The sequence below is a fragment of the Pan troglodytes genome, chromosome 6, assembly GCF_028858775.2.
Source record: "Pan troglodytes isolate AG18354 chromosome 6, NHGRI_mPanTro3-v2.0_pri, whole genome shotgun sequence".
Taxonomy (NCBI): domain Eukaryota; kingdom Metazoa; phylum Chordata; class Mammalia; order Primates; family Hominidae; genus Pan; species Pan troglodytes.
The window spans coordinates 149,503,620-149,531,582 of record NC_072404.2 but is presented as its reverse complement, the minus strand read 5'-3'; the positions used below and the strand labels follow the sequence as shown (position 1 = coordinate 149,531,582).

General features: G+C 38.3%; 1 protein-coding gene across 8 annotated transcripts in view; it reads right to left on the bottom strand.

The window, feature by feature from the left end:
• Positions 1-27,963, bottom strand: part of LRGUK (leucine rich repeats and guanylate kinase domain containing) — a 150,323-nt gene that overhangs the window by 110,506 nt on the left and 11,854 nt on the right. For all 8 annotated transcript variants that reach the window (XR_010158996.1, XR_001719516.4, XM_016958172.4 and 5 more), the window contains exons 3-7: positions 27,501-27,582; positions 23,857-23,957; positions 18,725-18,806; positions 8,897-9,021; positions 3,527-3,670 (exon numbers count right to left, since the gene is read on the bottom strand). Coding sequence is in view for 6 of the 8 variants with exons in the window: in XM_016958172.4 (XP_016813661.1) it covers positions 3,527-3,670; positions 8,897-9,021; positions 18,725-18,806; positions 23,857-23,957; positions 27,501-27,582 (534 nt within the window). In the remaining 2 variants the exon portion in view is untranslated. The remainder of the gene's footprint in view (positions 1-3,526; positions 3,671-8,896; positions 9,022-18,724; positions 18,807-23,856; positions 23,958-27,500; positions 27,583-27,963) is intronic.

Here is a 27,963-nt window from a genome sequence, read left to right as displayed (position 1 = left end):
CGAGCATCAATGACATGCCTCTGCATCAATGTTGTCAGCCCTTGGAGGCCCCAAGGACTCACCCAGTCCAACCCTTCTCATTACAGGCCTAATCTAACAAACTTAAATCCAGAGAGAAATAAAATTCCCTTAGAAGCCTGATTGGGTTTAATGCCCCCAAAGTTCCTTTTGCTCACGTATGTGAAGAGAAGTGTGAGCCAAGGTTCAGTGAAGAGGGGGGTAATGCACATTGCTTGCCGGGGACATTAAATGGCATCTGTCTTTGAACAACAAGAAGCAAGGAGTCCTTGGCAAAGAATGTTCCGCCTATACAAAGCAGCACAAAAATTGAGTGGAATAATGGTCTTCAGCTGCCATTGTCCGCGTCAGCACTCAAGAGAATGATTTAGAAGGAAAGCCAGAGCACTGCAAAGAATGGAGAGACGGGGAGCTCTGGGAGGAGCACTGTTATTACTCAGGATTCAAGTTCTCTCCATGCTGCCATTGCTTTATGAGTATTACCTTGTGAATCCTCACAAAAATTCAGAAAAGTAATTGGGAACCAACAGTGTGACATAACGACACTGAGACTTAGAGAAGTAAGACAGCGTTTTTCGAAGTCACTCCCAGACTGATATCTTGCTTCTAGAAGAAAGGACTGAGGTTATAATAGAGTTAACAGCTTGGGATATGTTTTCAATGCTGGAAATGATATAAAATCTAACAAGACTACAGAGTAGAGGGTAACTAAGGTCCCCAAATCCCCAGCTGATGGTAAACATTCTCAAGTGGCCTTAAGAAGATGTTCAAATGATCACATGTGGGTGCTACAATGTTTCAATCGCTAAAACCAAGTACATAATACTGATGAAGTGCTACCAATAAAACAATATTCTTAACATCAGATTAATCATATGAGAAGCAGAAGCTAGGTTATGTTTCTGCTAAATGATAAATTTTCCACCGAGATACACAGTATTCTCGGTAGTCCTGTAGAGTTCTCTGAGGAACTCTCCTGAAGGCTCAAAGAATATTTCAAAGTACTGCGGGTTGCTCCTCAACCTGCCCGGGGGGAGTCGGGGAATTAGGTGATTGTTAGAGAGCTCATGGGTGCCAAAGGATCCCCCTTTGGGACACGTGGCCACTTTTTTTTCATGGAGCCTCTTTAACATTTGAAAATTATAAACTCCTTTCTTCACGTGATGATACTCCTCTTTTTTCTTTAAAGTTTGTCAAATACAATTTGAAAAGCCTCTTGAAATGGAAGAGAACAACATACTATTTATGAGGTATTTCTAGATCTGTGCTGTCCCATATGGTAATTACTAGCCACATGCAGCTGCCCAGTCCTTAAAATATGGCCAGGATGAATTGAGACATACTTTAAGTGTAAAATACACACTGGATGTCAGAAACTTAGTATGAAACAACGGAAGGTTAAATATCTCATCAATAAGTTTGTATGTAGATTACATGTTGAAATGACAACATTTTGGATCTACTGGGTTAAGTAAAATGCATTATTAAAATTAATGTCACCTGTTTCTTTGCACCTTTTTACTGTGGCTACTGGAGAATTTTACATGACATCTGTGGCTCACGTGACGTTTCGCTGAGAAAGCACTGTATTGGGGCATTACAACAGGCCCTTTCAGAAGGGAGGCCCATTAGCATTTTATGCACTATATCACCCTGCAGAGGTTAAGAACATTGAAACCGGAGGCAAACCATTCTCTATTTGCAGGCTGGCTCTGCTATTTGCTGGATATATGACTTTGGGCAAGTTACTTAACCTCTTTCTGCCCCTGTTTCTTCATCTGTAAAATGACAATAATAATAGGGTTATAATGAGGATTAAATGAGATAAAGTACTTAGGAAAGTGCCTGGTACATAAGTACTCAACAAATATCTCTAGATTATTTTATGACCTGAATTATTATTATTATTGTTACTCCTCTTCCTAAATCCTGAGATGCATTGAGTTGAGATTTAATGAGAGCTTTCCACCCTTTCACCAGCCTCTGTATATATGTGAGAATCATTTTAAGTAAGAAATTTTCTAAAAATCAGTCTTCAATGGCAAATGCATGAACAGGACACTAAAACCACATGAGATGGAGATTGTGTGGACTTCCTAAGACACGTGGTACAGTGAACAAAGGTTGTCCACCAGAATTAACTGGAGAAGTTGCCAAAACAACTTAATATACAAGTCAAGGAGAATGAAGATGAACAGTTTTGTCTGTGATTGAAAACTCATCTGTTCCCAGGACTAATAACTGACTTTTCTTGATTCTTAGCAACCTAACAGATGAGGGAAGTCTGTTGGAAAAAAGGCTCATCACACAAAACCGACAAGCACCACCACAGCAGAACACAGCAAGATCCCCACAACACCCCAGCTCACTTGAGCTGGCACCAACTGTCCCTTTCAGGCTCAGCCCAATTTTTCATTTTCAAGAAGAAATAAACATTCAACTTCCTTATGAAAGCATTCTCCCAAAAATGTGATAAAGTATTCGATATAAATAAAATAACGTTGTAGACCTTACAGCATAAGAAGTTTGCTAAAGTTACCAACTTAATATACCATGATTAGGAACACAAATGCTTTATTAAAAATAAAATGTAATTAAGAGTGAAAGCCAGTTTCTGTGATTTTTGAAGTAAAGTGTGCATTATTAAGCCAGACCTGAAAATTTGAATAAACCCAGTCCCCAACCTACCATGCAGATTGGTATATAAGAACTCCCTTCCTGTGCCTCTTCTCTTTATTTTATTTTTGAGGGTTTAAGCCTTTCCTAGGGTATTTGCATTTTAAAAACTTTTTAATATTTTTAAATTGACAGATAAAATTATATGTACTTACTGTGTACAACATGATGACTTGAAATTCATCAAATCATCATGTTACATTGTAGGATGGCTAAATCTAGCTATTTAAGAAATGTGTTACATCACAAAGTAACCATTTTTGTGGTAAAAATGTTTAAAATCTACTCTCTCAGCATGGAAAAACACAATATATTTTTATTAACGATAATCGCCATGTTATACAATCGATCTCTGAAACAAACTCCTTATGTAACCAAAATGTTGTATCCTTTGACCAACATCTTCCCAACACTCCCCCCATCATGGCCCTAGACTTTTCTTTAAATGGCAGATATGGAGCAACACCAGCCAATGGCTATTCTTATATCTCCAACCTCCTTACTCTGATATTTCAGACATTCCTACTGCCATCTTTCTACACAAAATTTTGAATGAACATGTATACTTTAGAAAATCATCCACACGTGGTTGCAGTTTAAACCTTAAAAACAATGTAATTAGGAATCATCACATTTTCAATAATTAAGATTGTAAGTATTTTTAAAAACAACCCTTCTGCAACTACTCCAGGAATTTTGCTAGAACAATATTTCTAAGCTGACATTTAATGTGTCCGCCCTTAAGAAACCAAAAATGAAGGGTCTGTGCTAAGTCTCTAATATGTCCTCTTATGTCAACACTGAAACCAAGACATGTGAAGTACAACACTACCTTATTATCCTCCAGGTTGATCACTTCCAGGAGGTCATGATTCTCTAAGCCTTGGAGGCTGCTTATCTGATTGTGGGACAGATCCAGGTTCTGCAGGGCTTTCAGATCCTCCAAACCTGTGATCATCTCAATCTGGTTATTGCTCTAAAACAGAAAAAAATATATTTAATGTCTCAAAGACCTCTCAAGGAAAAGTTGTAATGGCAAGTTTTCATTTGGGATACTGACCCAAATCTCTCTAAAAAAAATCAAGAAGGCATTCTTGTCCTTCCCTCCATCCCATTTCCATCATTCACCTCTCTAAACACCTACACATACCCCAGAAAGAAGTTCCAGTTTTTCAGCTGGAAAATTCAGAATATAATATTTTCATTAAAGTTAAAGCAAGATGAGTATTCAAATCAGCAAGAAAGAAAAAGGCAGGTAATATAAGGTTTTAACATTGCACACCTGAAGTGTAATGACAGCATAACTCCAGATATATCACTAGAAACATAAATTTAATGTAACTCTTTCATCATCATCACAAGAAGCCACTTGACTATTATAATCCCCACATACATTTTGTTTTCAGAAACACCCTAAATGTAATCACTCATGTGGTGAGGGTGCTAGTAGTCTGTTATATTAGCATTCTCCAATGAGCCATGCCCCCAGTTATTCCTGCCCTTGTACAGTTCCGTCCACTCTTTTTTTTTTTTTTTGAGAAGGAGTCTGGCTTTGTAGCCCAGGCTGGAGTGCAGTGGCACGACCTCGGCTCACTGCAAGCTCCACCTCTGGGGTTCAAGTGATTCTCCTGCCTCAGCCTCCCAAGTAGCTGGGACTACAGGCATGCACCACCATGCCTGGCTAATTTTTGTATTTTTAGTAGAGATGGGGTTTCACCATGTTGGCCAGGCTGGTCTTAAACTCCTAACCTCAAGTGATCCACCCACCTTGGCCTCCCAAAGTGCTGGGATCACAGGCATGAGCCACTGCACCTGGCCGTGGTCCCCTCCTCTTAAACCTAGGCTGGACCTATGACTTAGCTTCACCAAAGAATATGGTAGAAGTGTGCCATTTCCAAGCCTAAGACTTAAGAAGGCCTGACAGCTTCTGCTTTTGTGTCTCAGAAGTACTGAGCTACCACATAAGAACTGCAGCTACTGTGTTGGAGAGAACTTGTGGAGAGGTTATATGGAAAAGGAAATGTCACATGGGGAGACACCCTGACACTAAATAGAGAGACAAACCTAGCCATCCCAGCCTCTCAACTGAGCCAAGCCCCCAACTAAGATGCCGGCTAAATGCAGCAAGCCCAGTGGAAGAACCTCCCAGTTGAGCCTTGCTCAGACTGCAGAATTGTTAGTTAATACGATGGTTATTTCTCCAAGTCACCACAACTGGGGTGGCTTGTTATGCAACAGTAGATAACCAAACCAAGTTTTTCAATAATTCACACAAAAGCATCTTCCTCAATAATCAGAATAAAACGAAGATTTAAGACTGAAATGTTGTCTTCTTCCTCAATCTCCATATACCCATAACAACAAATAAGAATAACAATTATTCTTGGCCGGGCCTGTAATCCCAGCACTTTGGGAGGCCGCGGCAGGCGGATCACAAGGTCAGGAGATCGAGACCATCCTGGCTAACACGGTGAAACTCCGTCTCTACTAAAAAATACAAAAAATTAGCCAGGTGTGGTAGCGGGTGCCTATAGTCCCAGCTACTTGGGATGCTGAGGCAGGAGAATGGCGTGAACCCGGGAGGCGGAGCTTGTAGGGAGCCCAGATCGTGCCACTGCACTCCAGCCTGGGCGACAGAGCGAGACTCCGTCTCAAAAAAAAAAAAAAAAAAAAAAAAAGAATAACAATAATTTTCTTCCCTCTATATTTTCCCTGGTACACGTTTTCTGGTACATTTGATAGCAAGAGCTCATTTTCTTCCTATTTTTAAAATAAAATTTCATTTCAATAATGAGCAAGATTTGTGTTCATTAATATAATTATATGGCTTTTAAAAACATGTTAATAGAATGCCGATAATCTATAAAGCTAAGTGATAGCACACAAGGGTTTATCATAGTATTTATTTTTATATATGTTTGAAAAATATCATAATAAATAGAAAAAAATACCCATAATCCATTTGCCAAAGTAAAGTCAAATTTCCTTCTGTCCAGAGTTCAAAAAAGTTATATAAAGCATAATAGAAAAGGGAAAGAAAAAAACTACACCAAACTTAATGTCATATCCATATTAATTTAACATACTGCAATAAGACCCCAATAGCCTATTCAAAATATCCACACATATCAAATTTATATACAATATATTTCTTTCTAAAGAACTCTGAAATGCTTTAGATGTGGTAGATAGACTGTAATTCTTCTTAATACACTTCTTCCCACAGAATTTTGAAGTCCCTTAGGTGTGGTAGATAGACTGTAATTCTTCCGACAGTATCTCTAATGGCTTTCAAAGTGGTAGATGACATGAGAAGAGTGAGGCATAGACAAGTTTAATTAGATAGCCTATGGTCATAAAAGAAACCAGAACTGAAAAAAATTTAGAATCACAGAATTTCTGAATTGAAAGCTATCTAGTTAAACTCTTCATCCAATGCTGAAAAACCAATGTATCTCTCCTAAAAGTGGACATCCGGCTTCTGAAACAAACAAGCTTCTTCCTGCTTGTTTCATAATGATTAGTTGGGAAAAGACTTTTAGAATAAAGCCACTTTCTTGAATAAATGAAATTAGAAACATTCTTAACCAACCAATTTTGGAAGAAAAAAACAAGCAGCATTTACTGTGACGAAATGAATTTTAAAGTTTGGAATGCATTGTCATTATTTGCTAAGAAGCTGGATGACAGAACAGCCCATTAGTGAACCACATTTTCCCCTTATATTTATCACAAAAGTTGATGTTCGAGAATTAACAGTTGGTTTGTATGGTGAATTGCTCTTCTTTCTCTAAATTGTAATGTAAATTATTTTCAATAGTAACTAAAGCTACTGGTTTCTTGATTCCATGAATTAAAAATAAAAGCATTAAAAACTATTGAAACAAATTTTATAGATTTTATTAAACTTTGGAAAAGAAAACCTTTCTATTCTCAAAAAATTAAGAAAAATGAATGACAGTATATTCTGTGTATTCTAGTTGATCTTGGGTGATGAGGGCAGAGATTGGGAACAATCCACCAAATCTAAGAAAATAGAAGTGTTCTATCCTTTTTCTAAAAGCTACTTGAGACAGAACTATCAACATGGATTATTTATTTTGTAATTGAAACACACTCTTAGGAAGAAAATGCTACGTATTATAATTCTTAATAATGAGTTCATTCTCATTCCCTTAAGCACACCCCTATATCTTTGTCTGTTTACCATGCTCCACTTTAAATGAATGGGAACATCAACACAGAGAAGATATGTAAAGAAAAGAACAAGATTCTAACAGACCACAAAATGAAGCACACATGCTGCTAAAAATCCTTCAGATTGTCGTAAATTTTAAAATTTGACTTTCTTTTCTAACTTAAACATTTTCAATCTAATTTATCAAATGCATTTTCATTTATGTTTTGCTCACATGCCTTCATGGGCGGAAAACATGAAAGATCAGGAAAATTATCAAACCCTCAGGTTCATCCTCAGTACTGGGATGCCAATACTTTATCCTGACCTAACTCACTGCAGGAATGGAAGAGGTTTGGTTTGTGTTTTTTTGTTTGTTTTGTTTTTTTGAGACGGAGTCTTGCTCTGTCACCCAGAGTGGAGTTCAGTGGCACGATCTCGGCTCACTGCAACCTCCACCTCCTGAGTTTAAGCAATTCTCCTGCCTCAGCCTGCCGAGTAGCTGGGATGACAGGGGACCACCACCGCGCCTAGCTAATTTTTGTATTTTTAGTAGAGACGGAGTTTCACCATCTTGGCCAGGCTGGTCTTGAACTCCTGACCTCATGATCCACCCGCCTTAGCCTCCCAAAGTGCTGGGATTACAGGCGCAAGCCACCACGCCCAGCCTGGAAGAGTTTTAAGAAAGCACTTCGAGCTCTAAGCTAAGGGAAAGAAAAACTAACACATAGCCAATCTTCAGTGATCTATGGTTAAATAAGACAGAAATAGTATATTGTATATGTCAAAAATCAGCAGATAATCCAAGATGTCATTTCTTTCCTTTTTTTTTTTTTTTTTTTTGAGGCAGGGTCTTACTCTGTTGCCCAGGCTGCAGTGCAGTGACATGATCGTGACTCACTGCAGCCTTGACCTCCTGGGCTCAAGTGATTCTCCCATTTCAGCCCTCCTAAGTAGCTGGGACTACAGGCTTGTGCCACCATGCCCAGCAAATTTTTTATTTTTTGTAGAGACAGTGTCTGGCTATTTGCGCAGGCTGGTCTCGAACTCTCGGACTCAAGTGATCCTCCCACCTCAGCCTCCCAAAGTGCTGCGATTACAGGCATGAGTTGCAGTGCATGGCCCAAGATGTCATTTCAAGCAACAGTTTCAGCAACCCCCTGTGGGATAGTTCTTGTAAGAAATTTACAAGCTACAAGCCTCAGGGCTTGAAATCCCGCCTGCCGACACCATGATAGACGTAATGAAGAACAGCAAAACCATCCAAGAGGGTAAGAAGTAGGAGAAAGGAGAAGAAAGAATCCTGGATATTTCACAGACAATACTGTAGACCCCCAAGTTAGGGAGCTATCCTGTTATTTCAAAAATACTGTGTATATCTTTGGGACTATTAGAATCCTGCTGAATTTCTGTAAATTGAGTCATAGTCACACAGCAGGTCACACAGCTTCGAAAGAGTGCTCTCTGTGGGAAAAATAATCAAATTTAAACTTTCTGATTGGAATTGTTCATTTATTCTTAGCACTATTTTTGATTATCTATAGTGGAAGACTGACTAACACATGTTAAAATAAAAGGACTGTCAAAATTCAGTGCCCAGAAAACATCTTCTGGTTCATTTGAAAGCAGTTAAAGTGTTAACAGCAATAAATATTATGCTTAAGTATCCTTAAATGTTATTTTCACCAATAAGATACTATAAAAAAATTTTTAAATACATACTAAAAGTATACCTTTATTTCCCAGTATAAAAAAGCTGATCATTTAAAATATTGAATTTGGATAACAAATTAGCAAATCATTTTACTTTAGCATGAAATATTGCTTTCTTTCTCTCTCTCACAACCACACACACACACACACACACACAAATGGTAAAGAAAGGAGCAAACAAAACTGAAGACAATAACATTTCATGAAGGAATTTGCTCTTTACATATTTGAATCCTAAGTAGTCATAATTCATGTAGTTACTAAAAGCATTAACTACTACTTCTATAAAGAACAGCATTTTGTTAGACTCACCAGACAAAGTATTTTGATTGGTAACTTGTTTAAGCCATTAATTGTCGTGATCTTATTGTTGGCCAAACTAAGGTGAATTAGGTTGTTGCACATCTCTAGTCCACTGATTTCTTCTATCTCATTGCCTATACACCATGACTACGTTTAAGGAAAATGTTATTAAAAGCATTTGGAAGAAAAAAAGAATCAGTGTTAAATCATCACTAGACAAAGCAGACCACAGCTTAAATAAAGAACGATTATATGCCCAATATAGGATGAGTATTAATCCTGAAATATATTTTTTCATACAGAACATGTCATATTTTATACACTTTTTATTTTAAAAAGGCATAGTGGCCGGGCGCGGTGGCTCATGCCTGTAATCTCAGCACTTTGGGAGGCCGAGGTGGGCACATCATGAGGTCAGGAGATCGAGACCATCCTGGCTAACACGGTGAAACCCCGTCTCTACTAAAAATACAAAAAATAAGCTGGGCGTGGTGGCGGGTGCCTGTAGTCCCAGCTACTCGGGAGGCTGAGGCAAGAGAACGGCGTGAACCCGGGAGGCGGAGCTTGCAATGAGCGGAGATCGCGCCACTGCACTCCAGCCTGGGCGACAGAGCAAGACTCCGTCTCAAAAAAAAAAGCATAGCTTTTGAGTGTGCTGGATTGTATCTGACTCATTTAATCAGTACAGAAAGAAAAATCACCGTGGCTCATAGCTGCCTCGTTGGCAGTGTGTTTTCCCTCGATCAGTTAAGTCTCGATGAGAAACTCATGTGTGTTCCCACAGGCAGAACTTCTGACTACCAGATCGCCCTGCAGGGGCAACATGCACCATGCATTATCATCCTCATAACTGGGCTAAGAGCCTGGGAGATGTCATCTGCAGCAAATGGGTGGTCCAAAGACCAATACCCTGTTAGAGAAAGGAACAGCCCTTTCTTTCCGTCTACACTGACCTCCATTCAACCAATGAGGTCATAAAATCATTCAATCATAAAATCAATGAGGCTTAAACTCTGCCTTACTTTCTTCATCCGTTAAGTTCCATTTATTGTGAAAATTTTAGCTTACCTTCTGTGTTCCATCTTGTAGTCACCTAACACTACAATTTCAAAGTCATAATTCTGTTCAGCTCTCTCTGTTCTCAATCTCTTTGACCAATTTCCAGGATTTAACGTTATTTCCCCATCAAAGCTCAGTTTTTCCTCACAAGTAACCCATGACATCTCCATTTCTCAGCCACTCATAATCTGTGAGGCATCCAATCACCAAGACCTGCCATTTTTTGCCTTAAAATATCTCTTTAATGATTTCTTTCCTTTTTATTCATTCCTCTGCCAACTTAACTCACCTTTAACATCAATAGTTAACACAAATATCCATTACTTCCTGCCCTAAAGTCACTCTACACACTGTAGGCAGATTAATTTTTTTTAAATATTGATTGAATATCATGTTTCAATTAAAAAATTCTCATAGAATTCCAGATTCCTCACTCTGCCATCTAAGGCCCTTCACTATAAGCAAAACTTATTTATCCAGTTTCATCCACATTATCATCCAATGAGAATTCCCTATTTCTGCCAGGTCAATTTCACAATAGTTCTGGAATGTACCAAGAACTTTCTTTTTCCTGCTCCTTTCTAAACCATACCCATTCTTCAAGACAACTCCAAATCCCACTTTTTTTCTTATTTTTTTAACACTCACATTAAATCAATATCTTAAGTATTTCTTTTTGACATATAACACTTATTTTCTTACTATTACTTTTTAAATACACAAATAAGTGAAAATGATAGGCTAGGAGAACATATTCCCAATATATACTAGCAGACAAAAGATTCTACCTAGAATACATTAAAAATGACAATAAATCAATAGAAAAAAAACAACCCAATAAAAAACGGACAACGAATATGCCCAGGCAATTTCCGAAAGAGTGAATCCAAGTGGCTAATAAACACATGAAAAGACGTTCTGTCTCACCTGTAGTCAGGAGAATGCAAATTAAGTTAAGCTGCCATTCTTTACCCATCAGCTTGGCAAACACTTTAAAGTAAAAGGTTTTGAATAACAGATACTTTTATACTACTGAGAGAGTTCATTATGATATAGCCACTTTAGAGGCAATTTTGCAATGTCTATCATAACTGTAAATATGTCACAGCCATTCCATTTCTTAGTATGTATTCTAGACAAACCACTTCTTCCTCAAAGCCTCTCCTGGTCATCTTCTAATCTCCAGCTATCTCCTTCCGTTAATCAGAGAAACAAATAATTTTTTAAGCAAGAAGGAAGAAGTCATAAATATCACAAAAACATTTTGCCTCCATAATTATTTGTAATTATCCCAACTTTACTACTTAGTAGATTTTTCATTTAAAGTGGGGATAATATCAGGTGGCCATTAAGGCCAAAAGTTAGGTCATGGGAAAAAAATTAGAAAATGGGTATGAATGAGCAACAAACCATAAATCACCTCACAATTATAAAGCATTGATACCATTACCAAATTATATTACATGAGGCCAAGGAAGCACGTCCTCTACCTCTTGGTCAATAGCACAGAAATGGAAAATTCAAGGCTGGGATTAAGCCTGAAAATACCTAGGCCAGAGAAAGAGGTAAATAAGGAAACTAGACAAAAATGTAAAATGTACCAGAAATTCTTGGGTTTTCCTCAATGGTTTCAGTTTCAATCCTTAGACTGAAGTATAGCTCTGTTTGTGGTCAATATGCATTTTCAAATCTGTTTTCATAAAGCTTCCTGCCAGAATAGCCCTACAAACAGATGTTTATGCTCACTAATACTATCCTTTCTGGTTCTACTTTCTTTGGGCTGCTTAAATAATTGTTCTGGAACTAGAACAAATACCAGATCTTTGTAGATACGGATTGTAACAAAAGATGAATAAGAAATATAAGAAATAGGAGATTAAACTATCTCACTCAGGTATGGATGAAATAAAATACCCTTGGAGCAGGCAATCTTTGGCAACAAAAACTATGCAAGGAAAACTTCGAATGGCCATCTGTCTCAGTTTAGCAGAGACAGAAATCATGTTTAAGTCCTATTTTAGGAGTACTAAAGTGTCCTGGTAGCTCTACCCCAACCAAGATGAAGATACTCTGAATCATGGCAGAATAAAGCCACTGCTTGTGGGTATCTGCCTCAGGAAGTATTCTCATGGGAAGCAGGCAAGGATCAGAAAACTAGAAAACAGGAATCCTGAAATTATCAAGAGATATCAGGAATCAAAAAGGAAAGCTTGTTTATTGTGTCTACAGTAATTTTCTAAGACATTAGAGGCTAACCACAGTTCCCTTGGCACATCCAGCTTACTCTCTAGCTTGGAATCCCACAGCTAGTCACGTGTTCTGAAATTAGCATTGCAAGGACAGAAAGGAGGAGGAATTCAGATGCTCACTGCAATCATACCTATGGTTTCTGCAGGTACCATTGCGGTTACTAACAGCACTAGGGCAAAGGAGCAGGAGTTGCCTGAACATCTCTGTTGAGAAATATGCTCATTCCAGAAAAATTATTTCCTCCTATTTCTCAGCTTTTCACTCTCCTTCAAATATCAAGGAATTTCAGACACTCTAAATTAATCAGGCTCCTGAGTAAAGAGAACTTTCTACAGTGATACAACAGCTTTTTCCTCTACTTGCTCCCACAGTCACCTCATGTGGGCCTGGTGGCACTGCCAACAGTCAATATGCGTCCTGGGCCATAGAGAGCTTTGAGTTCATAGATGGTCTTCAATATCTTTATCTCCCCAATCTCTCATTCTCTTAAGGACCTTCACAAAATGTTACTTGCCCTTCCTCCTAACATTATTCGTATTCTTTCACAGGTCTCGGGACTTCCTGATAAGAAGAAACATAATCTGATAAATCACTACACATTACAATGAATTAGCTTACTGGGTTAATCCTCTTATGTATATTTTAATTTTAAAAGACCAGTATCAGGAGAAAGAAACTCAAAAGAACTCAAAATCATCATACCGCATTCCAGCTCTAAACTTTTATGATTCTGTGAATAAATCTTTTAAAGTGAAATTGTAGATCCTTGGGGAAACTGAATGAAGGAACCCTGTGGCACTTAAGCATAACTTTACAACTGGGGTAAAGCCCAACAACATATTTTTACATTTTGACGATGCTGACAGTAGTTCACAATGCTTGACATGAATTATTCACTAGTTCAGTATTTGCTCTTATTCGTTTGTCTACAATCATAAAATATGGTTCGAGTGTATAGCAAACAGTTACTGAGAAATAGTAGGAAATCCATCACAGTTCTCTTAGTGGAGAGAGCTGCAATGATGGCTTTAATCAAAACCAATCCTGAAAGATCTATATCACCTTACCAGTGAAAAATGCTCTTCACTATAGGAGAAAATCTCTCCAAGAAAAGAAACACGCATAGTTTAAATGCCTCTATGACAAAAGTTGTAATTACTCAATGAATTGCAACATGGGAAAAACAGTGGAATTCAGAAGTCTCAGTTCAACCATTTACCAAATAATCTGGGGCAAGTTGTTGACCCTTCTGGAGTCTCAGGTTCCTCTTCCACAAAATAAAATAGTGATTAGCACTAGATGGTCTCTAAAATTCTGTCTGGAATTAAATTTCTATGAATTTTTCAATTCCATTATTCTATCATCATAAAATAAATTCTAATAAACAACTAGTCAATGTTTACAGGTAAAGAATAAACTGTACTCTTTCTTAAGAATAAATATATTTACATAAACTTGGCAAAGCTTATTGTATTGCAATTTAGGATAATTATCAATTAATCATCAATTATCCACATATGGAAAGACAAAATAGCACAACAAAATAAAAAAATCGGTATCTTATAGTTAACAATTCATTCTGAGATATTGATATAATCTACTACAATTACACTGTCAGTATTACTAGCTCAATTGATTTGTTTTTATTTTAAATAATTATTTTCAAAGAAATTAATTTAGAATTTTCAGGTTTTTAAATTTTTACATAGAGCTGGGTTAAGTTTAATACTTGATTCACCATTGACCTATGCTTGACTGATTTTATTTATTTTTAAAAATATAATGAGCATGCTTGAAACTAGTGCCCCCACAGCCCAATCAGCAGAAAATTAACAACTTAAATCTACCCTGTGTCTCCTTCCCAGAGACAGTAACTATGCTCAGTTGTCTCTTTCCTCTTCCCTTCCTCCCTTAGTTTTATGCCTAAATTATATTTACATGCATGTAGATATATTCCATTCATTTTCTCTACTGTATGATATGCTATTGTGTGACTATACCATAACTTATGCTTTCTCTTATGAATGTGTGTTTGGGCTGTTTCAATTTTTTACTAGTACAAGCAATACTGCTATGAACATTCTTGTACAAGGCTCCAGGTACACATATACTAAACTTTCCACATATAGGAATAAAAGTACTAGGTCATGGTGAACTTGGATGCTCAACTTTATATGACAATATAAAATTGTTTTCCACGGTGGTTGAACTAATTTCATACCCACAAACAAGGTAAAAAGATCTTCTGGATCTACAAGTTCTCCAACACTTGGTATGTTTAGATTTCTTAAATTTTGTCAATTGAATGGATATAATACAATATCTCATGTGGTCTTAAGTTGCATTTCTTGGAATACAAATGAGGCTGGTATCTCTTCGTATGTTTATTTGCCTTCTCTGATTTATTTTCCATAAAATTCTTTTTCTCATCTTTTATTTTGCCCATCTTCTTATCCAGGGACATGGGATATATTTCTCTTTAGTTAGGTCTTCAACACCCTTAAATAGAGTTTTGTTAGTCCCCCTATCCCCACAAGTCTTATTCATCTTTAATAAAATTTGTTTTTGCTGTTTTTATAAATGGTGTTTCTTTTTAAAGTTGTTTTCTAATTGCTTGTTTCTGGCATACAGAAATGCAACAGATTTCCGTTTATTGAAGTCGTATCTAGTCATGTTGAACTCTCAAAACTATTATTTATAGTAGTTTATAGCAAATTTTTAATATTCTCTATAGATAAACATGTCATTTGCAAAGAATGACTTTTATGTTCTCCTTACTAACCTTTACACCTTTAATTTCTTTCTCTTGTTTTATGGTGTTGGCTAAGACCTCCAAAATAATGATGGGTTGAAGTGGCAATGGCAGACATCCTAACTTGTTCCCAATTTTAAAGGAGAAAGCTTAGAACATGTACCCAATTAGGATAAAGTGTGTTTCAAATATTTTTGTAGACATCCTCTATGAATTTGTGGAAATTCCCTATTACTAGTTTACTGAGAGTTTTTATTGTGAATGAGAGCTGGATTTTATTAAATTGTCTATATCTGTTGAGTTTCTATATCTCTGGATCACAAGGTTTATTCCCTTTAATCTATTAATGTAGTTAATTATGTTTATAGATTTTCTAATATTAAACTCTCCATACATTCCTGAGAAAAACCCAATTTGGTGGTAATACATGGTCTTTTTAATACACTGTCAGATTCTGTTGCTAATATTTTGTTTAGGACTTTTACAGCTACATCATGAGTGAGACAAGCCTGTTGTTTTCCTTTATCTTAGTGCTCCTTGGCTGGCTTAGATATCAAAGTAACCTAATTAAAATGAATTGTGAATATGCCTTCTGTTTTTAGTGTTTGAAAGAATTTGTTCACTATTGGAAGGTCTGTTTTGAAAATTTGGGGTCTAGGCTTTTTTGGTAGAAAGATTTTTTATTTTTTAATTTAGCTTATTTTAATTTATAGTAAATTAATTTTATAGTTATAGGACTACTTAGGGTTTCTATTTCCAAACTGATGTGTAATATTTTTCTAGGAATTTTTGTATTTCATCCAAGTTTTCAACTGTACTGGCATAAAAGTTGTTTTAAAATTCTCTTTTTAATCAAACTGTTTTAATATTTTCAAAAACACTCTAACCTTGTGGCTTTTCTTCTCCTCAAGAGATTAATTTATAATCTAGATATATTTTTGCTTTCTGTTGTCCAGAAAAGCTTGTAAAACTTCACCACCTGTATCATGCACAATATGATATGCTTAAACAGAACAGGAGAGAAAGAAGTATATTTCATGCTGTTTCAAAACTAGCCTACTATCTTTTCAAAACTGCAAGAGATCTAAGAAGTTTATTTCATTAATAGTTGATGAATGATTGTTTTTGCATTTTTTTAAAACACAGGTGAGAAATGGTGCCATGTTACACTCTAATTATATACCCATGTTCCAAACTTCTATTGGTTTTGATGTAATAATTACAGCTTTTTATACTTTAGTGATAAGACTCAATTGCTACATCTAATGTCAAGAAAAAAAAAACCCTAATTCCTTTTTTCATTATATCTGACATTTACAAAGTCACGATACTTTAGTTTTTACATGGAAAGCTAAATGTATATAGAAATTAAGACTCTCTTGATAGAAATGTTTTCAACTGTGTTTTGAGTCCAAAATACTGTGGAGTTGTTTTCTTTGGCAATTTCATGCCAAAACATAGAATGTTTTTCTGGGGGACAAGAGATCTCCATAACAAACTCCAGACTGCCATGGCATCATCAGCATTCAGGGACCCTAATTGCTGAATTCTTTCTGGCTAGCAAGAGTTTAGGGGCTGCTGACTTCTAGACTAAACCAGTGTTGTTTTTTCCTTTTTTTTTTTTTTTGTTTGCTTGTTTTTGTTTTGAGACGAAGTCTCGCTCTGTCGCCAGGCTAGAATGCAGTGATGCAATCTCCGCTCACTGCAACCTCCACCTCCCAGGTTCAAGCAATTCTCTTGCCTCAGCCTCCTGAGTAGCTGGGACTACAGGCACGTGCCATCAGGCCCAGCTAATTTTTTTTTTTTTTTTTTTTTTTTGAGACAGAGTCTCGGGCTCTGTAGCCCAGGCTGGAGTGCAGTGGTGCCATGTGGGCTCACTGCAAGCTCCGCCTCCTGGGTTCATGCCATTCTCCTGCCTCAGCCTCCCAAGTAGCTGGGACTACAGGTGCCTGCCACCACGCCTGGCTAATTTTTTGTATTTTTAGTAGAGACGGGGTTTCACCATGTTAGCCAGGATGGTCTCAATCTCTTGACCTCGTGATCTGCCCGCCTTGGCCTCCCAAAGTGCTGGGATCACAGGCATAAGCCACCACGCCCAGCCTAGACCAACCAGTGTTTCTTAAGCTTTAATGTGCACTCAAATTGCTTTGGGGGGGGGTCTTATTAAAATGCAGATTCTGATTTCTTAGGTCTGCAATGGAGCCCAAGAATCTACATTTCTATGAAGTTCCAGGTGATGCTGCTGCTGTGGTCTTCCTGTGTAGCACTCTACACAGCCTGAAATAAATGGATGTCTGAGCCAGATAGCTTCTGGACTGTCCAGCTATCTCTTTGCAAACTCAAAATACATGATAGTCAAGCATGAAGTGAAGGTTCTACAGAGATATACTGCTAATGTGTATGCTTTTAGTTTGTCAATAAAACATGTTATATTGGTCACTTTCTGATTTCTCTGTTAGGCTATAATCAGGAAAACTTGCTCATTTAAGCACCATCTAAATGTCCACTAATTGCTCATTTTCACACACAAGTTCTAAAGGGAGTGGTGCTATGTTCCAAGTTTCCATCATATATAAATAAAGGATTTTTTTCTTTTACAAGATACATCTTCAAGAAAACGTACCCTCTGTTGTCCCTCGTATCAGCCTTATCACAAATGCAGTGTGTACTAGCTGCTGTCACATCCCTGAATAAGGCACCCAAGGCAATCAATTCATTCTCCATTCTGTCTCCCAAAATCCTCAGGTGACTAGAAAGATACTTACTGAGAAAGAGAAGGTACTGGCTCCCCTGCCACCCAGAAAACATCAGTCTCTGGTGTGAAGAAGAGACTCAAGCTCATTAAACTCACAGATCTCCAATTAGCCCCTTAGGCTCTAGAAGTTGGAGCTCGCTGTCTTTAAAGGAGGTGCTCTGCTTGCATGGGAGCCTGGCTCATGAAATAGCTATGTTGCAAATCAAATCAAAAGTTGTTTTTTTTTTTTTTAAAAAGAAAGCATATTTAAAATACACTAGAAAAGCTTACTGTTTAAAAAGAACTTATCATGAACTCTTTTATAAAATAAAGAATCACTAATTTTCCTTATGACCATATCTAGATTTTCAAATACTGAATTTATATAAAATAGGACACAAGTTTCAGCAAATTTGAAGAAAGAATTTTTTTTTTTTTTTTTTTTTTGAGACAGAGTCTCACTCTGTTACCCAGGCTGGAGTGCAGTGGCGCAATCTTGGCTCACTACAACCTCCACTTCCCTGGTTCAAGCAATTCTCGTGCCTCAGTCTGGGATTACAGGTGCATCCCATCACACCTGGCTAATTTTTGTATTTTTAGTAGAGGCAGGGTTTCCGCCATGTTGGCCAGGCTGGTCTTGAACTCCGACCTCAGGTGATCCACCTGCCTTGGCCTCCCAAAGTGCTAGGATTACAGGTGTGAGCCAATGCACCCAACTGAGAAAGGAGTTAATTACAACAGAACTTCTTCTCTGGTTCTAGAATAAGAATAAGCCTACATTTATCGGAAAAATGACTATCTTACTTGGCTTTTCAAGGGTAAGATACTCTTGACAAGCTTTGACTCACAGTTTCATTTCTTGGTAAATAAAATATTTATCCTCATTTTGTGAATACCAATTCCTAGTCATTTAAATAAGTCACATCTCTATTAAATTGTTTATCTGGTACTAGTCCATGTAATCTAATACAATTCTTGAATATGTAGTCTTTAATTTTTATATTGTTTTTAAAATTTTCCCCTTTACTTATTCAAAGGATACCATCCAAAATTAGTTTAGTGAGAGCATGATACGCTGACAAATCACAAATTTCAGAAATTCGGTTGTGGGAAAAATCCGCCTTCTGGCAAGAGAAAGAGAACAAGATGTTATATTAATATTTCATTTTTCATGTTTGCCACAATAATTAACTGCGCAAGAAGAAGGTATTTTTGAATGTAGAGTTAGAATTCATTACTGAAAGTACACACTAAGGCTAAAAGAATCATCTGTCTTTAATCTTTTTTTTTTTTTTTTTGTGAAAAGGAGTCTTGCTCTGTCATCCAGGCTGGAGTGCAGTGGTGTGATCTCAGCTCACTGCAACCTCCACCTCCCGAATTCAAGTGATTCTCCTGCCTCAGCCTCCCGAGTAGCTGGGATTATAGGTGCCCACCACCGCAACTGGCTAATTTTTTTGTATTTTTAGTAGAGATGGGGTTTCACTGTGTTAGCCAGGATGGTCTCGATCTCCTGACCTCATGATCCACCCGCCTCAGCCTCCCAAAGTGCTGGGATTACAGGCATGAGCCACCACGCCCGACCATTTAATCATTTTCTAACTGGGATCCTTTTCTGTCCACTTTGAGGGATAGTAAGAAGGCCTCTTCCCCATGGTGCACAGGAACCTCCCAATAACCTAAATGCTTTCAATTCCTGCAGCCACGCTCTCCACTTTTAGCATTTATTTTAAATTTCCTTGGTCTTCCTTCAGGATTTACCTCAATTTCATCCTTACCCACAACCATTTCATTTTCTCTACTGCCCAGTAACCTGTATTCACTTCATTTCTGTGCATATCTTGTTTCCTGTTCCTTTACCTTTCTATTCCTATTTCCATATATTGTCCCATGCTACTCTCTAAATGCCAGAATATTCTTTTTTGTTTGTTTGTTTTTGAGGTGGAGTCTCGCTCTGTCGCTCAGGCTGAAGTGCCGTGGCACGATCTCAACTCACTGCAACCTCTGCCTCACAGGTTCAAGCAATTCTCCTGCCTCAGCCTTCTGAGCAGCTGCGACTATAGACGTGTGCCGCCACACCCGGGTTTTTTGTTGTTGTTGTTGTTGTTTTTTGTATTTTTAGTAGAGACAGGGTTTCACTGTGTTAGCCAGGATGGTCTCGATCTCCTGACCAACCTCCTGATCCACCCGTCTCGGCCTCCCAAAGTGTTGGGATTATAGGTGTGAGCCACCGCGCCCGGCCTAGTCTTACTTATTTATCTCCAGGCAATGCCTCTTCAACTTTACATTCTCTCTCAAAATTGACTACTGTAGGAAAGCTTTTTCAGCAACTTCTGTTGTTCCTAGTCAAACATGTAAGACTAAAAAACAATATTAAATAACTTTAATTATTCACCTGCTGGCAAAAGATAAACAAAAAAGTTTTTTAAGGAAAGAAAAACTCAAGTTTTGGAACCACTGCATTCATAATTTGCTGGGTACATTATAATCATTTTCTGGAAAACCATCAAGCAATTACATAATAAGCACTATTCTTATTTTTCCATGCCCTTTAAAATAGTGATTTCACCCCCCAAATTTATGGAGATTATTTTAGCAACACATTAAATACTAAACCCTTTAAGTACTAAAAACTTTATATAGTAAATACTAAAAACTAATTTAGAAACAACTCCAATGGCAAGAGTAGGAAACTGATGAAGTCAATTGCAATACAGCAAGCAACAGGACTACTTAGTAAAATACAAGTTAGCAAACTATATGAAGAAATAGAAATGTACAAATAAAAGTGTTATTTAAAAAATCAGAACATCAAATGTATGCATATACAAATGGGAGCTATGGAAAATGCATACTATGAAATAAGTCAGTTTGGCATGATGTAAATGGAGTTTAACATTCATTTTTTTCTTCTTTCATAAACTTATCATGATAGGGCTTACTTATCATTGACACTTTTTCATCAACATCTTTCATTCTGGTGCCATAGTATGACATCTGTATAACTACACCTCAGTCAGGGCAAACGCTAATACTATGCTCTGTATGCAGCTATGGTATTAGGTTTCTTTTTTTTTTTTAGATGGAGTCTCACTCTGTCACCCAGGCTGGAGTGCAGTGGCTCAGTCTTGGCCCACTGCAACCTCTGCCTCCCAGTTCAAGGGATTCTCCTGCCTCAGCCTCCCAAGTAGCTGGGACTATAGGCTCCCACCACCATGCCAGGCTAAATTTTGTATTTCTAGTAGAGGCAGGGTTTCACCATGTTGACCATGGCTGGTCTTGAACCCCTGACCTCAAGTGATCCACCCATGTCAGCCTCCCAAAGTGCTGGGATTACAGGCCTGAGCCACTGTGCCCAGCCAGGTTTCTTGAAAGACCTTAAAGGGGTTTGTGCCACTGTTTGGACTCCCATTGGAACCTAGAGCTTGGAAAAAGTAGCCATCAAGTCAAATTAACATTTTTCACCTAGTAAGAGCAAAAGCATTCTAATAAATACAAAAAGAGTGCACGTACAAGTCCCCGCTCTAGGAAATGCATGTTCTCTCTGGTTGGTGGTACAAGGCTCATAGATATTAAATGAAAAGGAAGTGGAGCTTCTCAAGATGGCGGAGCATAGTACATGAGCCTGACTTACTGGAAAGATGTGGGCCATGGGGTCTCAGACAGTGGGTTCAATCCCAGTTCCGCTGCCTCCCAGCAAAGGTGAAGTTAGTTATCTAACCTTTCATGCTTCAGTATCAGGACAGCCCCACAGCTTTACTGGGAGGATTAAATAATACATTGAAAACACCTGAGGCCAGGCGCAGCAGCTCACACCTGTAATCCCAGCACTTTGGGAGGCCAAGGCGGGCAGATCAGCTGAGGTCAGGAGTTTCAGACCAGCCTGGTCAACATGGTGAAACCCCGTCTCTACTAAAAGTACAAAATTAGCCAGGTGTAGTGGCTTATGCCTATAATCCCAGCTACTCGGGAGGCTGAGGCAGGAGAATTGCTTGAACCTGGGAGGCAGAGGTTGCGGTGAGCCGAGATCTTGCTATTGCACTCCAGCCTGGGCAACAAGCATGAGACTCCATCTTAAAAAAAAAAGAAAAGAAAAGAAAAGAAAACAAACACCAGGAGGCCACCATCATTCCTTCCCAGGTCTACACAGAGCTCACAGTGGCTTGCAGCACCTCAGGGTACAGCCTGGCACTTGGTACACACTTCTCTAAAATGACCAATATATTTGCTTGTAATTCTCCAGGAGCTCAGAACCTTAAAGATGGGGTCCATGATCTGTTTTTGTTCATTTGTAGGGTCTTTCTGGGAGAGTGCAAGGAAGGGGTGTGAAAGGGAGAAACTCCAAAGTTTTTCCTGGGGTAGGGGTTATGCTGTTACCATGAATGACTGCCCTGTGGCTTCAGGCAAGGCGAATGGAACAGCAAAAGGTGAATCAAAACAGCTCTGCAAATTCAATTCCTGATAACCTCAAGACGATGCGGCCCCACACTGAGTACAGATAGGCACCTAGTGCGGCTTATTTGCACAAAGGAATGTCATCCTGGCAAAAACTATAATTTCAAAGGGAAAAAATGCACTATTGATAATGGAATGATATAAAATTGAAGAAAAATTGAAAATTAAGGTCTCTCATCAGTATAAGGGAATGTCTGTTTCTTGATTTCAAACAGATTTTCATATTTGTGCAACTCTCCATAGAATATTTTGGATTTAAGTTAATTTGGTTTGTAAATAAAATAAAACTAATAGATAATAAAAGGCAATAGTTGATGTCCATTCCTTAAAATGACTTTTTAATTAAATATTTGAGTCCAATACAACAACACTAATCACAAAACCCAGGGTGATCGTTTCCAGATTTGTCAGCACATTAGAGCCACCTGATGGTCTCTTTAAAAGTCCAGGCCAGGCGTGGTGGCTCATACCTGTAATCCTAGCACTTTGGGAGGCTGAGGCAGGTGGATCATTTGAGTCCAGGAGTTCAAGACCAGCCTGGGCTACATGGTGAAACCCCGCCTCTACAAAAAATACCAAAAAAGTTAGCCAGGTGTTTTGGCACGTGCCTGTAGTCCCAGCTACTCAGGCTGAGGTGAGAAGACCACTTGAGCCCAGGAGTCGGAGGTTGCGGTGAGAGTGAGACAAGATTGCGCCACTGCACTCCAGCCTGGGCGACAGGATCACTTCAGCCCAGGAGGCTGAAGTTGTGGTGAGACAAGATTGCGCAACTGCACTCCAACTTGTCTCCGAAAATAAGAAGCCCAAAGCCCACACCTTACCTTGGACCACTTAAATCAGAATCTCTTGCAGTGGGATTTGGGTATCAGTAGGTCTGAAAACTCCCTCAGGTGATTCCAATGTGCAGAAGAGTGTGGGAACCACTTCTCTCTGACCTTGCTACTTAAGTATGACCAATGGACCAGTGGCATGACATCATCAGGAAGGTTTTTAGCAATCACAGGCTCAGGCCCCACCCCAGACCTAATGGGTCAGAATTCCCTTTTCACAAGAACCGCAGGTGATTTGGGCATGCATTTAAGCAACAGACTCACTGCTCTAGGGCATAGCAAACTATTCCATCCACCACTGTTCACAGGTAGTTTATTTCTGCTTCAGAAATGCAAAAGCAAGTGCGGAGAAGCAAGAATGGAGATCTGAAAGCATTATTTTCTTAAAAAGTAAAGTTAGATAAATAAAAGGGCAAAGTTTGAGCCTAGGACATTTTTACAGATTATTCAGATATAAAATTTTTCAGATAAGTTATTCCGCTATATGTCCCATAACATCATGCTGTACATCTGAAACATACACAATAAAATGCATTTCTTTAAATAAATAAAATGTACCAAGTAATATTTTAAAAAAATTGTTCCACTATAACAAAAAAAAGGGCAATAATAACTACTATTCACATGAGGGAAAGAGGAGACCAGAGGGAAGTTCGTTGGTTTGAACACTAGGTTTGAACAAAGCTTCCAGAAAGCCTATCCACTGACAGACCAGCTCCCTTTTCTAAAATAAAGGATACACAAAGCCTTCTTTTCTATTTCATTTCAGACACTTACATTGCTTACCTCTGTATCTTATTCTCTCTGAATTCTCTTTTTGAGTGCTATTTTGCTTATTTAATGCACTTTTGCAAACCCCTTAGTGTGTAATTAAGGTATTCATAAAGTCTACCTTGAGGTTTTTGGGTGGCTTGAAATTGAAGAACGTAGTCAAATTATTTTGAGAAGCATTAAGTTCTAGGAGATAAGGCATACAACTCACACAAGATAAATCTACGGAGGGAAACAGATACAGAATAAGGTAAGCCAATAAAATAACAAGACAAAGGCATTAAAAACAGTGTACATGATGTCAGAATATTTTAAAATTATAACAGTTGCAAAGACATCTTAATTATTCCATATGAGTGAAAGGAATAAAATCAGGAGTATGTGAAATATACAAAAAAAAGGTAGAAAACTCTCGGAGTCAATAATTTAATCCTCTTCCCCAGGGGTGGCCAATCCTCGTATGCCCTATTTTGGGGGCAGCCAAGTAACCAATCCCTGTGGCCTCTTCCGCATGCCCGCTCACTCTGCCACTAACAATGAAATGCTACAAAACTTGCCAGCCTTTGAGAAAAGGATGAGAAGCAAAAGCCTTAGATAATCCTCTTGATAATTAGCCCCTAAATAACTAAATTAGATCTTTTCATAAAGAGTGGAAATGCCACAATTAGGAAACTCTCTTTGTTGTAAATTAAATTTTGTTTCAGTTGGACTTAGCACTAGATCACATTAACTATTTGAAGTGATTTAACTCATTGCTGTTATTTGATTTTTGACTCCAGATTGGATCAAACGTACATCCGAGTTTTTCATTTTATCCCAAGCACACACTTTGAATCTTGAACACTAAGTAAAGAACTACTGTGCTAATAAAGGATAGTGCTAATGAAATTACATATAAAAGATAAAAGATATGAACTATTGTTTTACCTTTCTCTATGACTTTACAGCAGACACACAGGTAGGGGAATGAATTAGGGAAGGAATCAGGAAGGGTCACACAGTAAGGGTTATGGCCCTGTCTCTACCAGTAAGTTCTTTCTCTGCCTGAAAATGGCAACAATGCTAGCATTTCCCTCTCTCTCCTCGTTCTAGATTCTAGATCATAGTATGCGCTATTACAACCTCCTGGGGATGGCCTCTAGTGGGAGAATGGAGCCTCCTCACCCAAAGCCAAGCAAAGTGCTTCTACCTTTCTCCAGGTGGCACAGACACATGCAGACCTGGGGAAGGAAGCCAGCCTGGAGTAGTTGGGGCCCTGCCCTGAGGTGGGTAGGACATGCTATGTAAGGGGCCTCCTGGTATCTTCCCTTCTCAATAGTCACTGAAGCCAGAAAATTCCCCCCAATTTCTATGTTATTTTTCTGGATGAAACCATGCCCTTCCTTACTAAATGTAAATAGTTCTAGGAGAGACAGTACTTTGAGACATTAACACTTTGTTGGAAATGAATCAGCAAATCAAGGAAGAACTCTTCGAGGAAACCTAAGGAGAAACTGTAATTGCTTTCCAAGTGGTATCGATTTGTCCATGCTGAGCTCAGCTACATGTTTGTCAGCAGTGGTCTCAACTCTACTAACTTCACGGGACCCCCAGACTCCCCTGAAAGATGATCTTTCTGTGGGCAGGTAAATGGAGATCCTTCTTGAAGCAGAAGCAGCAGCTAGTACTTAGCTAGAGACAAAGAGATGGTGAGTGCATTTCACACACTGTAGATAGCCAGTGTTTTCATATGAAGACAGAAAAAAGTCCTTGGTCTGGGTTGCTGGACATTGAACTTGAGCTGGCCTGTGGTCCCTATCAGTGCAGTGACCTCCTTGCCCACCAGAGGGCAGGAAATCCTCGTGTCTCCATCACTGGTTTTCGGCATGTGGTCCCGGACCAGCAGCATCAGCCTCATCCAGGAGCTTATTCGAAATGCAAATTTCCAGGCCCCGCCCCAAACCTACCGAATCAGAAAACCTGAGAGTGGGGCCCAGAAATCTGTGTTATCAGGGCTTCCAGGTGATTCGGATGCAGTCTGAAGTTTGGCCTACACCAGGAGACCAGTGAGACTGTCATCACAAAAAGAAACATATGCGGTACTTTACACACAGGAGGCTTTCAAACAGTTGACGAACTAATGAAATGTGCTATCCAAGGTTAGTGAGGACTGATCGGGCTGAAGAGAAAGGCTTGGAGCGTAACTGTGGGCTCCCTGCTCCTGTTGTCAGCAGTGAGCATTGGCAAGGCCCCCACCACTCCGCGATTTCCTACCCAGCAAATGGAAACAACCGCGGAGGTATGGAGTAGGCCAAGTGCTCCTGCCAGAAACACTAGAAAAGGCCTTCTGATGAGATGACCATCTAAGATTTGCTTTAAAATAACCCTGGGGAAGCTGGGCAGGGAGGTATATAGATGGGCTGATCACTGTTGAACCCAAATATTCATTCCAATATTCTATTTGTGCTTTGTAATTTTCCATAATAAAGCTTTAGAAAACTAGAAAAAAGTTAATTGAAAGTCTTTCAAAAACAGTAGTATTTTAAGAATGAAAATGGGCTAGAATATTTCTTAATCGTTAAAAAGTGGACTTTATTAGGGTCCTAGAAGGGGAAAAAAACCCCAGAATCAAACAGAGAAGACATATCAGCAACATTTATTTGTCATAAAAAAGGCAGGCAAAAGAAGCAAGCAGAAAGATTATCAGTGAAGAAAGCAGGTCAGAAGTAATGATTTGCTCACTTCCCTAGAAATCTAAAGAAAAACATTATACACTGTCAACTTCAAATAAGATCAGAAAATTATAAACAAGGATCAAGCTTTGAAGAAAATTTGACAATGGTAGGACTAATTTCATTAAATGTGAACAAAGTGTCATAACAAATACCTTATATAAAACTACAAATTGTGGAGTTAGAGTTGAAAGAATCAACTAAATAAAGACAGCAAAAAAGAATGAAAAATATGTATTTGTGAATCCCTGGTGCTCAATAATAAGGGTAAAAGAGCTAACAGATTTAAAATGCAAAATGTAGGCCCGGGCACAGTGGCTCACACCTGTAATCCCAGCACTTTGGGAGGCTGATGCGGGCAGATCACTTGAGGTCAGGAGTTCCAGACCATCCTGGCCAACATGACGAAACCCTATCTCTACTAGAAATACAAAAAATTAGCCCGTCGTGGTGGTGCGTGCCTGTAGTCCCAGCTACTCCAGAGGCTGAGGCAGGATAATCACTTGAACCCAGGAGGCGGAGGTTGCAGTGAGTTGTGATCATGCCACTGCACTCCAGCCTGGGCAACAGAGTGAGACTCCATCTCAAAAAAATGTTTTTTTTAATTTTAAAAATAAGATTTTAAAAATGCAGAATAAAGAGTGTAATAAAATATAAATGCAAAAGCAAAATACAGAAAATAATCTGTTAAAGAAAAAAAGACTAATTCATCTGCACTGAGTAACAGAGGAAAAGAAAAGAAATCATTAAATATTCAGGGAGTATTGAAGAAGTAATGATCGATCTCTTAAAAGGAAAAAATAAAGCCAACATTCCATCTCCTAGTCTTAAATATCATTGACTGCATCTCAGCCACATCATCATATTGCAGATCTGTGCCTTTTTCTCTCTCAGCAGTTATCGGTGCCTTTTTTGCATGGAAAGCAAAGGATCAATATGTAAATTGATACACAAATTAGTGATATCAAGTCTGGCATTATTAAACCATATTACATACTGCAACGTTTAAGTTTTCAGATAATTCAGTGATCAATCTAGAATGACAATTACATACCTTCAATTTTATTCGCTGAAAGATCCAACTTCTGTAGATGAACATATCCACAGAGAATGCTAACATCAATTAAATTACAACCCTGAGAAAACAAAAGGTAAAAGACTTTAATGTTGCTTTATCAGGTTACTACTCAGCCTTCTTGCAATAACTGTTGATGGAAAGAAATCCAGAATTTCTTTCACAAGTATAGAAGAAGAGAGAGAACAAAATCTGAAGCCTGCTACTAATAGGATCTCAAAACAGATGCCATAAAAAAAGCCCTTCCTTTGAAGAAAATAATAGCTTAATAACGTTAGTGTTGTTAGCAAAAACAAATACAACATGAAAGGCCAATTTAAAGCAGTGTTCATGGAGACCGTTAGAACAGAGTCTTTTTTTTCTTTTAATAAATCACACAATAGCAATAAAGACAAGGCCTTTACCTAGTAGAAGAAAAAAATGTCTAGAATTTAAATGAAGT